We start from the raw sequence: 12,594 nt of genomic DNA, 5'->3' as shown, positions 1-12,594 counted from the left end.
GGGCACGTGGAGTGTATAAGGAATGGCAGGGAGGCAGCGGCCACAGGGTCCCAGCCCTGACCCAGCCAAGAGGGGACGAAGACGAACAGCTCTGAGAGCAGTAAGGAAGGTGGTGGGTAGCTGAGGAGGTACATCCCAGCCTGTGGTGCAGAGCTGCTGAGTCAGGCAGGGATGGGCCTCTTGGGGGGTGCATGGTTAGAAAAAATACAAAACCAAGGTCTCTAGAAAAATGTTGATTCTTGCACAATAGAAAATAGATCTACCTGATTTTGGAAAGAAATTTGGTTTTTAACGTCTAGTGCTGATTGTTCCCCCACGGTGCAGGAGGGCGGTGCCTTTGGCTGTGCACGCGCTCAGGGGCTGGTGTGCCTGGAAATCCTGGGAGAAGGCCCTGTGCAGGCCGAGGTCAGGCCTTCTTCGCGTCGTTGTGGTGCTCTCGCTGCAGCGCTCGGGGCAGCTTGGGGTTGATGAAGAATCCTTTCAAGAACAAGTCTCGGACAAAATAGGGCAGGTAGCGGTGTATGAAATACATGATCCCAAGGCCCTGCCCTGGGTAGTAGCGCACGGCTGGATTGGCAGCCAGAAGCCCATCTGTGATGCTGTTCACCACTGCACTGAGGTCCTCCACTGCCACCTTCATGAACTGGATGAACTGCTGGTTGATCTCCTCCACATAGTCCTCGCCATAGGCCTGCAGCAGCTCCTGGGGCAGACTGGCCAACAGCTGCTGCTTCTGCAGGTTCCAGAAGGCAGGGTCACACGTCGTCCCTGCGAGGACACAGTCCCCATGAGCTGTGTGGGCCCCCCACTCCAGGCCCCTGCCATGGATGCCAGCAGCCCCAGTCACCTCCCAGCCTCCTCCCAGCCTCACAGGAACGTCCTGCTGAGACCCTGGCAAAGACTGACGAGGGTAGCACCGTAGTGGCTCTTGGTAGCCTGGCACTGGACCAGGGGTCTTGGACCCTGCCTGCAATGGGGATGCCGCTTTCATAAACGTGACTGAGCTGCTTTGACCAGCCCTGGTGGTATGGGATCTGCTGGCAGGACCTGATCCTGACCCTCTTTCTGATTCACCAGAGCCCAGTGGCCACAGGATAACTGCTGTCCCCAGGGAGGTGGCTGGAGATGCTCAGAAGCTGCATGCTTCCACCACCAACTACTCATCCCATTGCTTCATCTTCTGCCTCCCTGGGATACCTGGCCTTTGCCCACGGGCACAGGCAGGGAGTGGGCACTGATCCTCTTACCTGTTTTGTAGTAGCCGGGCAGGATGAGGCTGACTTTGATGCCCCAGGGCTGGAGCTCGCTGCGGAAGGTGTCCATGAGCAGGCTGAGGGCTGCCTTCGAGGCCCCGTAGGCTGCCAGGCAGGGGAAGGGCATGTCACCTGGCACGAGTGAAAGAATGAGTGAGCCAGTGCTCCAGCAGGGACAGAGGGGAGCAGGCAGGGGGGAAGGGCAGGGCTTGTGTAGGGCTGTGTTCCTGGCCCCTGCTCAAGGAAATGGCTTAGGGTTTGCTTTGCTGAGAAAACAACTGAAATTAGCTTCAAATTAATGTTTTAATGAGGGGGAAAAAAAGTGGTGAGGGAAGAGGAAATTGATTTTGCCTCCCTGTCCAGCTAAAGTTTGGGATTGTCACCCCTGATGGAGGATTAATGTGTTTTAATGGGCAAAAAAAAAAGGCCGGGGAGAGGAAGCTGATTTTCCCACCCTGGCCAGGGCTGTCATCCCCAATGGAGGCACGTGGCAGCTGGGCTTGAGTTGCCCATGCTGCCTGTGACCAGGTCCCCAGCCCCCATATCTCCCCATGTCTTGGTGGCTGCTGTGGGGTTCAGCAATGCTGCCAGCTCGTCCTAGAGTACCTGCTGCCAGTTGGCTGGGAAAATTGGAGTGCCTGGGGGGTGGGAACTGCACCACACCAGGGGGATGCTCAAGCCGTGCCTGGGCTGAGGGTGCCAGGGGTGCCACGCTGGAGGGAGGCTGCTCACCTGCAGGGCTGCTCACAGTGACGATGCGGCCGCCAGCGGAGCGGAGCAGGGGCAGCAGCCCCTTGGTGAGCTCCAGGGAGCCAAAGAAGTTCACCTCCATGCAGGTGCGGAACTTGCCCAGTGGCGAGAGCTCAGCATCAGCGATGGTGTCATTGAAGCCGGCGTTGTTCACCAGGCCCCAGAGTCCTGTGGGGATGGGGTGCTTGAAGAGGTGACCTAAATAGGGAACCCCCACCCTGGGATTCCCAGCTGCTCCCCAGGCTGATGGGGGTCCTGCAAGGGAATTGTGGGGTGCTCCAGGACAAGAAGAGAACTTAGGAAAGGCTGTTGGTGCAGGTGCCCTCAGGGAGGCAGCCCCCTGTGGGGACACATGGAGGCTTGGCACTGCCATGCTGGCTGCAGGCTGAGGTCCCAAGGAGTTCTGTGGTCCTGAGGGTAGGGAACCCCCACCCTGGGATTCCCAGCTGCTCCCCAGGCTGATGGGGGTCCTGCAAGGGAATTGTGGGGTGCTCCAGGACAAGAAGAGAACTTAGGAAAGGCTGTTGGTGCAGGTGCCCTCAGGGAGGCAGCCCCCTGTGGGGACACATGGAGGCTTGGCACTGCCATGCTGGCTGCAGGCTGAGGTCCCAAGGAGTTCTGTGGGGTCCTGAGGGGGTGCCAAAGGCTCCTCCTACCTGTGCTGTTGGTGTGGGCCTGGATGTGCTGCAGGACCCGCTGGATGTCGTCTGTCTTGGTCAGGTCCATCTGCAGCAGCGTCAGCCTCGGCGAGCAGCTCCGGCGCAGCTCCTGGGCACCGGGACTCTGCAGGTCCAGCACGCTGGCAAACACCCGAAAGCCCATGATGTCCAAGTGCCGGGCTGTTGCCTGCCCAAAGCCCGAGTCACATCCTGAAAGAGACAGGAAGAGCCTTGCAGTGGCCAGTGACAGTCACTGTCTGTCCCCAGCCCTCAAAGACGCCCTAGCTCTGCCTCTCCGTAACCCCAGGAACCAAACACCCACCCCCAGCATCCGTTTTCCCTTCCCTTGGCTCTGCACCCCGCTGTAGCTCCTGACTCACCAGGACGTGCCCTTGCCCTGGGGCATTCGCAGGTCACGGAACTGCTGTTTTCTCTCCCTTTCGGGAGGAAGAAAACACTCCCTTTATCTACAAACCCATCGCCCCGAGTGCCTCCCTGATTTAAGGTGCAGGTAAACCCGCAGGCACCAGCAATGCACCAGAACAGCCCAGAGCCCTGCAGCGGTGCAGGGCCATCAAGCCTCAAAATAGCCTCTGTAAGCTCCATCAAGCACCATTCAGAGCTGGCGAAAGGCTCCGTGGGAGACTTTTGCCGAATGCTTTTCGCCTCCCAGAAGCAGCGGCCAAGAGGCAGAGCACCCCTTCGCCTGGCTGGGGCATGGAGGGCGTTAAAAAGGGTGAGGGGGAAAAAGGATTCTGATCTGCTCTTGCTACCCTACATCCTTCGAGGGAGCATCCAAACGGGATGGGCCACTCGGGAGAGTACTGGTGCTGCATACCCGGTCCCAGCCTCATCTCTTCCATCTCGGCTCAAACAAGGGCACCACACATGACACTGTCACCCGCAAAGCCACCACCTGGGTGGCTGGGGGACAGCCCGGGTGGGAGCTGGCTGTTGCAGAGCGGTGACAAGGCCAGTGGCCAGGGTGGAGCAGCCGGGATGCAAACAAACAGCAGCAGCAAGGTACAGGCTGTTCCCGGGGCCGATGGCAGTGCTGATAGCTCAGGGAGTCCGTGCCACAACCGCTGCCCAGTCACATTAACCATTAACAGGGGAGCACTGCAGGGCCAGCCCCATGGCCCTGCACCCTCCTACCCAGCACCTTTGGGTGCTCCTGATGACATCCCTGAAAACGGACCCTGTGTGGCACCTGGAGCCACACAGGTATGGACACAACAGTGGCCCTGGGGACTGTCACTCCCAGGGCAGAGATTCCAGTACCCCTCCATCAGCCTTGTGGTGAGGGCAGCAGGGACTGGCTGCCTCACTCTTCCGTACCCTCAGGCTGGGATCGGGCACTTACAGCTCTTGGGGTGCCAGCTAAGCCGTCAGCTCAGTGTCTCTGTCCCAGTCCCCAGCTCAGTTTTACTTTATTGCTGCGTCAGAAACCTATAATTAAACGCCTGGCCAGAGGCCAGAGTGATAACACAGCCCGGGGGTGCTCAGCTGGCAGGAAGGGGCTGCAGGGACTGCCCTTTCCCACACAACGCCGAACACCCATCATGGATGTGTGCCAGGCTGGCTCAGCATCACCCCTGCATTATCCCTGCCATTGCCCCAGCATCACACCCAGCACCCCGGTCCACAGGGCATGCTGAAGGTGCTGCTGGCACAGCATATCCACCTCTCCACTCCTCAGGAACAGTGCATGCTGCCAGCCGACAAACCGATAACGTGCATTTCGCCTTTCCGAGCAGTGCAGGAGAAAACTGCAATAAAGATAAGCTTTAAAAATAAAAGTGCTCGTGGCCACAGCCTCACCATGACGCAGCTGATGGAAGGGTTACCTGCGCTGCTCCCATGCAGCCCGCAAGACAAGCTTCCAGTCCAAACACAAAGCTTCCTATCACCACATAACTCTCAAAACCTCAGGAGAATCCCAAAAAACTGAGAGAAACAGGTTTGCTGGCTTCTTATGGGCAAGTCTGGCAAGGAGGAAGCAAACACGACCACGTGCTGTCCAAGTCAGGCAGGGTTTATTTTGCCTTAGAGGAGCAGGGCAGTCAGAGGGTTTGTTTCGGAAGTTCTAATTTATTCACACACATACCAAAAAAAAACTCCTGGGAGGCTGGCGGGAGGCCCAGGGCCAGGAGGGTGAGGATGCTCTGGTGTTATTTAAGGTCTCCGCCGCTGCTCAGCTTCCCATCCGCTGTGCTCAGGCACGGCCAAGAGTGCAGGGAGGGACAATGAACCCCCTGGGCCCATAACACGTGGTCTCAAAGCATGGCAGCTTGCCCAGGGCCATGTTCACTCCCCATGGCCACCAGCACATGAGCTGCTGGCCATGCCAGAGCTGGCGCAGGAGCCATTGCCGCTGGCTCAGCCCCACCGGGAGTGCTGGAGCCGTCCAGTCTGTGCAGCCCCGGCAAGGCTGGCGCTGGGCTCACCGCCCTCCCAGGATGCTGCATCACGAGGAGATGCCGGCGCCAGTTCCCCCCGCCCCAGCTCCCAGCTTGCCAACTGGTTTCACAGTCATGCTGGAGGGAGGGACGTGGTCAGACCAAGCACAGGAGAAGCCCGGCATAGGGAGTGCAGAAGAGGAGAGCACATACCTTGAAGCCCCCCATTGCATCCCCATGGGCTCTGGGCCAGAAGAAGGAGGCTTTTGCTGCAGCAGGAGCAGAGCAAAGCCTGAGTCCAGGTTGCAAAATCCAGCAGCCCTCCGCAAGCTCAGCAAGCCGGGACAAACTCCTGCACCAGGGGCGGACAGTCTTTTGCCAGAGGAGTGGGTCAGCAGCAATTCCTGAGGACTTTGCAGAAGCTCCAGGCACTTCAGCAGCTCCCCCAGGAGTGCGAGATGCAAGCCTCCACTAGAATTTTGGCATGACAAGCCCCAACTTTACTTATCTTGAGCAAGCAAAAAGGTCTGGCCTCCAGCATCGTCATAAGGGGTGCCCTCCTGTCCACTCAGGGAGGGCAAAGAGGACTGACCCCAAAGCATCTTGCATCCACTGCCCAGAGTTGCTCCGCACCAGTGACAGCAGAGCCACCGCCGGGGCTGAGCTGTGCCAGTTGGGCAGCTCCCAGCCAGCCTGCACCACTTGTGCTTCCTCGCTGCTAGGAGCCGGCTGAAGCTGCAGTCCTGGTTTGGTGTGGACACATTTCTTTCAGGTGAGTCAAGCATGACACGCTCTGACATTTTGCTGTCTCAGGTATTCACCCTGCTCCTGCACTAGCACCAAGGCCACCACACACAGACGTGCTCCAAATTAGCTCTTCAGTTTGCTGATTGGAGCAGAGAGGGTCAATAACACGGGTACGGCCCGGGAGCTGCTGAATCCCCCTGCCCCTGCCCCCACTGCTGGCACGGTACTTGATGGAGGGCTGGTGGCACAGGTCCGCGGTGCTCACCCCAACACAACCTAGGAGTGGCTTCCCTTCCCAAGCTGTGAGCTGAGAATTCTCATCCATGGGCTGTGAGCTGTGCAACCTCATTCCGGAGCTGGAGAACTGCAAGCTGGGCATCTTAATCCCCAAGCTACAAGCCAAGCATCTTCATCCCTGAGCCATGAGCTGTGAATCCTCATCCATGAACCACAAGTTGTGCATCCTCATGACCTCTGCAGCCTCATCCTTGAACCATGCACAACAGGTGAGGACCAGTGCAAAACCTCAGCAGTGAGAAACACAGCTTGGCTGAAGAATTCCCATGTGGCCGCAAAACTGCCCAGAGCCTGGTGGGTACAGCGACAGCTTCCTGGAGCTGGCCCCTCCACAGCCACCCCAGCTGAGGACCCTGGTGTGGAAGCTGAAGAGGGGTTGCCCCAGGGCTGAGCATGGACCAGCTCCCCCAGGGTCACCCTAGCAGCATGGTCAGTCGGCAGCCCTAGGGGCTGCTCTCCAGGTACCCGGAGGCATCCCTTGAGGATGCTCCATCTTCCACTGACTGGGAGCTTGCCAGCTGAGTTGGGCACTTAGAAGGGCATCACCCCCTCCTCAGCTCTGCAGGCCATTGCCTGGGTGCCCCCTGCTGCTCCCCAAATCCCAGGACATCAATTCCACCTCCCCACAGAGCTCTAGGGCTGTGTCCCACCACCCTGTCTGAGAGGCCTTGCCAAGATGGAGCTGTCACCAGGCTCAAGGACACCGTCAACTGGGGGGGAGCTGGGGCACCAAGGCCAAATGGATGAGTATGCTGAGCCACTTGTTTCCATAGGCTCAAGCTCAAACCCTGCCTGGGATGCCAAGCTAAACATGGCCTTTGGCTCTGACAGGATTCACTGCCACCTTGGATCCAGCTTCTCCGGGCATGGGATGGGATTTAGCCGGGCAGCACCGAGGAAGGTTCAGCTGGGTCCCTGAGCAGGCACTGATCCCAACTCAGCTGTTCTTTTCAGCTCCATCCTGGGAGTGTGGGCACCTCATGGATGTGGAAGCACAGGACAAGGTGGCACTGAGGGGGGATGGTGCCATCAGAGGGGATGGCCATCCCCTAAACGAACTCAGGGAGGGGGTCCTTGCGCAGTGCGGGTCCAGGCGGGATAAAATGCCCAGCAAAATCCTGCGTGGGCAGGGCAAGGCCCTGTGGCCGACACCTTCCAGATGCTGCACGCATTTGGAGCAAGGAGTGATAAAGGGGTGATGTCAGCCCTGGACAAGAGGGAACAAATTCTTGGCAGCTCACAGGAGAGGGAGGGGAAGGCAGGAGCACCTGTCCTCACAGCAGCTGGGCTGCCACAGCCACACACCAGCCCCGGCCTCCCCAGCCAGGCATCAGCCACTGTCTGCTCACACCTGAGGAACTGCTGGGGGAGTGGGGCCAGGAAGGGGCACCAACAGCCCCCAACCCATCGTAGCCAGTGTCATCACTGTCCACAGGAAACACCCCCCCAGCCAGTGGCTTGCATGGCATTCCATGTCTCCACTCCCCATGGAAGCAGCCCTCATACCCAGGCACAGGCAGATGGAGCTGGGGTGGCAGCAGCCCCTGTGATGCTGCTGCTGGTCCCCAGCAGGGGGGTTCAGGAAGTCACAAGCCTAATTAAATTAAATTAAAGCCAGAAGATGCCTTTGAGGATGACCCAAATCCCATCCCCAAATCCCTAGTGAGTGGATAATGCAGGAGCCCCCCACCCAAGCAGCCTGAGTGGACATCCCTGCAAAGCCTCAGCCTCCTTCCTGAGCAGGACCTGAGCCAAGCGGGGCACACACTGCCCCTGCTCCCCTAGGATCCCCTCCTGCATGGCACAGTCCGCACAGGCAGTTGGAGGGAGATTGCTGATGGCTCCCATAGCCCAGGATAGCCACATCCCTCCAACAGGTCCTGTGGGTCAGAGCAGGGGTCAGACAAACTCTCAGCCCCACAAGGAGACCCATGACAGAAGGCAGAGCTGGGAATGCCCATGGCAGGGGGTACATGGGTGACCTACCCCTCCCTGTGCCGGGGACAATAGCCAGATGGTATGAATTACAATGGATTAGCAAAGTGTTCCTGGAGCCTCACAGCCATCACCTCCACCCGAGAAGTTATCTCCCACTTAACAAAGAGAAGGGGCAAAATCCGATTTTCTGCCTAGACAACCAACGGCAACCAGGCAGGGATGACGAGGAGCCCCGAGGCCAGTGTGGATGCACCCACAGCTTCTGGATGAAAGCCCATTTCTCAGGAGCTTTACTGGTGCATCCGTATTGGGGACCTGATAGCACAAAAGCAGCTGGGCAATAAAAAAGTGTCAGAGGCCACAGCCCTCCCCATCACTGTCACTAAAAGCCATCCAGACGCCGTATCCCCCACCAAAGCTGCGAGCAGCAGATGCTGTTTGCAAACGGCGGGGCTAATGAAGGCAGGATCTTGTTAGTGCCCTGGGGCAGCAGGACAGGAATGAGCCCAGCTGCCTCCCCCTATGCAAGGCCAGTGCCTGGGGGGATGCTCAAAGAAGTCGGGATCCAGGAATTAACCCAGCCCTGGCATGGCAGTGATGCTGCTGCCAGTGAGCAGCGACCGTGTGCTCACGAGCTGACAGGGGGGAGGAAGTGCCACCTCCAGCATCACCGCGACACTTCGCAGAAAGAGAGCACAGGAATTTCCTAGAAGCAGCCGCTCACCGCACCCCGGGGCTGGATGGCATCTTCCGGCAGCTGCTGTCTCCACCGAGTGGAGATCCTCTCCCCAAGAGGAGTGGTGAGACTCTCACAGTCAAGAATTTGAGCTTTCAGCAAGCAGGGATGAGCAAGAAAAGACAGCAGCACAGACATCCACCTGGCACAGGCCGTACATCAGAGCTAATCTGGGATAGATGGATGGATGTCCCTCTGAGAAGAGGAAGTTGTGAGGCGCTGTGGCAATAGCCGGGTTAATAATCACCTTCAGAGGGAACACAGTGAACTGGGAACATGGAGCCGACAAGCCTCGACAGCCATCCATCAGGAAGAGCTGTCGCTGGGAGGAACACCCAGGGCCCAGGGGCAGCTCAACCAGATCAGTGCCAATGGCAAGCAACTGCTAACACATCCACCTGGGCTCTTGGAGAGGCTGGGTAGGAACCAGGCTGGGAAGCCAGAAAGCTCCACCAGCTGTGTCTGGAATGTGACACTGAAGATGATTCTGGGGAATAAGGTGGTGGTAATAAAGCCATGGCTGGGGCACCTGCTGGTGGGCACCTCTGGTCTGCAAATGGGCTCTCCAGGGACTCCTAGCAGGCTGGAGAACCACCAGCCAAACCCCATTTGCATCCCTCCTGTGTGCTAACAAGCAAGGAGAGGCATCAGGTCACGTCTAAGGTCTGCTACAGGCAGGGCTAATCCATCCACAGGCAGCTGAAGAGAAGACCAGCTCTTCTACATGGAGCACCCTGAGCCATCACCACCCAGAGAGATCTCCAGGAAGATGTTTCTAGCCAGGACAACAAAGCCCCACAACCATGGCATGACCAGGAGAACCTCTAGCCATGTGGTAAAACCATGGGAGAGGCCCTGAAGTATCACCCAGATAGCACTGTGGGCAAGTCACAGGTGATGCCAGCAGAGACAAAGCCATGCTGGGAACAGTGCTGACCAAAGCAACAGCTTCAGAGCAAGCCCAGCAAGCTGTTAGGCATTTCAGAGATTGCAGCACCACAATAAGGCTGTGGCAGTTCCAATGGTGCTCTACCAGTTCAGGGATATTTTGGTGATGAGATTCTACTTTGCTTGTAAGGTGCCATCTCATCATTCTTCTTGTCACAGGAGTAAACTTCCACCACATTCCACAATCCCAAGCAAGCAGAAAAAGTGGTGCAAGCCCTGCCCATTCCCACATCATGATGGTCTCTACAGCTGCACCAACTATTTTCTTTTGCAGCTTCCAGGTCCATGTGAAGATGGGGACTTTATTTTTTTTTTTAGAAACAGAGCAAAACACTTGAGCAAACACCAACTGAGCTTCTGCCAAGACAGCTTTTGAAATACACTGAGCTGTTTAAGCCCCCAGGCTCAGAGCTATGCCTCATGATGACCTCAAGCCACACCAGCCCTTTCCATACACAGTTCAAGTTGTTCCCTCCTCACTCTTCACCTGCAGCTCTCACCAGCTCTTCAGAGTAGGAGTTTGAGTATCATAAGACTACTTTGGTGCATTTTCCCCAAAATACATGAAGGTGGCCCTCCAGGCTGGTGTGCTTGGACATAGTTGTGCTGACCCAGGCAATGCCAGGGCAGCACCCACGCATGCCCTTCAGCTTAGGCAGAGCCCAGCAAAACAGCTGAAAGAGGGGGATTGAATTCATCCTGGGATGGCTGCACACCCCAGGTTGGAGCTTATCCCCACCTGGTAACCAGGACCCTAGAGAGGAACAAACACTGGTCACAGTGGGTACTCATAGCAAGGTGAGGCCCTGGTAACCCAGAGAAGCTGTCCTGTCCCTGGAAGTGTTCAAGGCCAGGTTGGATGTGGCTTGGAGCAACCTGGTCTAGTAGAATGTGTTCATGCCCAAGGCAGGGGGGTTGGAACAAGATGGTCTTTAAAGTCTTTTCCAACCCAAACCATTCGAGCTTCTATGATTCTGAGAGGCCAGACATTCAAAGTTGCCACAGAAGATATCAGGGCAGGTATCTGAGCTTTCCAGCCCATCCCTTCTCTCTGTTCCTAGCCTGCCTGGGAGTCACTCGCCATCTGGCTCCACAGGGTCAACCACCCAGCAAGAGGAAGCGCCACCGCAAATCCTGTAAAGCCAAAAACTGCTTTTCAAGATTACAGCCTTAGAGCCAGCAAATCCCAGGACAGCGCCATGTGTGACAGGGAAGCCAGCTCCCGAGGGAAGCTGATAAAGCTCAGGGGCTGGCAGCTCTCCAGGGGAGAAGGAAGCAGAAGTGATACGTTGCTCATGCAGGCACATACAAGCTGAGACAGAAGAACGGGAGATAGTGAAAGGGAGCAGAGAAGGAGATAACAGACACATAGTGGGGAGGTTAAAAAATAGAAGGTCCTAAACTGTACCTGTAGCAACACACTGACAGTATGAGGGCAATTTTTCCACCTCATCAAAGAAAATTTGGGCATTTTCCACCTTATCATAGAACAGTTTAGGTTGGAAGGGACACTAAAGGTTATCCAGTTCCAACACCCCTGCCATGGGCAGGGACAGCTTCCAGTAGCCCAGATTGCTCCAAGCCCCATCCAGCATGGCCTTGAAGGCTCCACAGCAGTATCTCAGATCTGAGATGACAGGAGGCACATCAGGAGGTGAAGAGGTGTAAAAGCCCTGCAGCCTTTCCTCCTGGGAAAAAAACCCCTTCCAGCTGGAGTTTTAGACCAGCCCTGAAAAAAGACTATAGGGAGAAGGCAAATGGCTGCCCAGATTTGGTGGAAACACCTTGAAGAGCCCCCTCAAACAAAACCCTGGCTGGGCAAGTCCACCAACCCTGTGCTGAGCTCCAACTAGTAAAAGCAGCAACCAGCTCTTCTGTAACCAGATCCTGGCTTGAGGGGAGCTAGACTCAACAGTGGGTAACCCAATCCCAGACCTCATTAAAAGTGTGCTGCTCATTGGACTAGAGGGCAGCAACTGCCTACACTTCTCTCCTTCCGAAAGCATCTGTTCCCATCTGACAATCTCATTTCGGCAGGGAAGTCTTTGCTTTGTTGCTCTCATGTCCCTGCATAACCCCGAGGCTAATCAAGCCAGCTTGGGTTTCTCTACCAACTCCAGTCTCCCACAGTATGAAACCTCAATGCTTTTTTCCTCCTAATTAGCTGTGCTCATCATTTTTGGTTAACGGTGCTAAAAACTCCCACCTCAACAGGTCTGTGTCATTTGTAGGCTTCAAAAGTGCTTATTTTATAGATAAGTGAGAAAAAGCCGAGCGTATCTATCCACATGCCTGTGGTGAGCAGGGGTAGGTATCTATTTCTGAAGAAACCTCACGTGGGAAAGAAGAATCCTAAATCCATGGAGGGCTGCTGACAAAGCGGGGGGAGAGCTTCAGCCCAGCAGATAGAGGCAGAAAAAACAGCTTTCCTGCTCTGTTCCCAAAAGCCAGCAGCAAACCCTAGAGTTAAATGTTGCATTTTTTTTCTTCAGGTATACCAGGAATTGCTTGTACACCAGGGCTGGAATTTGGGTGTTTGATTTTGGTCCTGTCCCACCTCTCAGCTTGGAGGCAGCAGCTGCCTCTGCTGTTAATTTTTAATAGCTTCTGGAAAAATCAGAGCAATTCCAGGGAATAAGCTGATTTTCAGCCTTCACTTATAGAATGACAGAATGGTTTGGTTTGGCAGGGACCTGAAAGATCACCTAGTTCCAACCCCCTGCACTTAGGCTGGGGGAAGATCCCAGGTACCTCTGAGCTGGATCACTGGCTCGAGAAGCAGAGTGAAAGTCACCTATGGAGAGCTGCAGTGCCTTTGCATAAAGCATTTCTCATGGCACGGCTGGTGGCAGGCTCAGCACCACACA

General features: G+C 56.3%; 1 protein-coding gene across 6 annotated transcripts; it reads right to left on the bottom strand.

Annotated features, from left to right (window-relative positions):
• Positions 1-8: 8 nt before the first annotated feature.
• Positions 9-12,567, bottom strand: HSD11B2 (hydroxysteroid 11-beta dehydrogenase 2). 6 transcript variants are annotated; one of them, XM_017740950.1, is made up of 6 exons: positions 4,347-12,567; positions 3,501-4,098; positions 2,660-2,872; positions 1,986-2,171; positions 1,248-1,385; positions 9-768 (listed from the first exon to the last, which is right to left on the bottom strand). In XM_017740950.1, the coding sequence occupies exons 2-6, from the start codon at positions 3,523-3,525 to the stop codon at positions 407-409; spliced, it is 924 nt and encodes a 307-aa protein (XP_017596439.1). In that variant the 5' UTR covers positions 3,526-4,098; positions 4,347-12,567; the 3' UTR covers positions 9-406. The 6 variants fall into 6 exon arrangements, with proteins under 6 accessions (XP_017596439.1, XP_017596436.1, XP_017596438.1 ...); XM_017740947.1 differs by having other exon boundaries at positions 3,501-4,647; positions 4,770-12,567; XM_017740949.1 differs by having other exon boundaries at positions 3,501-5,199; positions 5,275-12,567.
• Positions 12,568-12,594: the final 27 nt, after the last annotated feature.

Source organism: Corvus brachyrhynchos, unplaced genomic scaffold (assembly GCF_000691975.1).
Source record: "Corvus brachyrhynchos isolate BGI_N302 unplaced genomic scaffold, ASM69197v1 scaffold26, whole genome shotgun sequence".
In the NCBI taxonomy this organism is placed as follows: Eukaryota; Metazoa; Chordata; class Aves; order Passeriformes; family Corvidae; genus Corvus; species Corvus brachyrhynchos.
The sequence above is the reverse complement of the archived record's forward strand: the minus strand, read 5'-3'. Positions and strand labels throughout refer to the sequence as shown.

Bases quoted from the DNA above. Each gene is read 5' to 3' on its own strand.
- HSD11B2 (XM_017740946.1), bottom strand. From the start codon at position 3,525: ATGGAAGAGATGAGGCTGGGACCGG. The intron at 2,172-2,659 runs GTAGGAGGAGCC...CCATCCCCACAG, and splicing joins GGCCCACACCAACAGCACAG to GACTCTGGGGCCTGGTGAAC. The intron at 769-1,247 runs GTAAGAGGATCA...GTGTCCTCGCAG, and splicing joins GCCCGGCTACTACAAAACAG to GGACGACGTGTGACCCTGCC.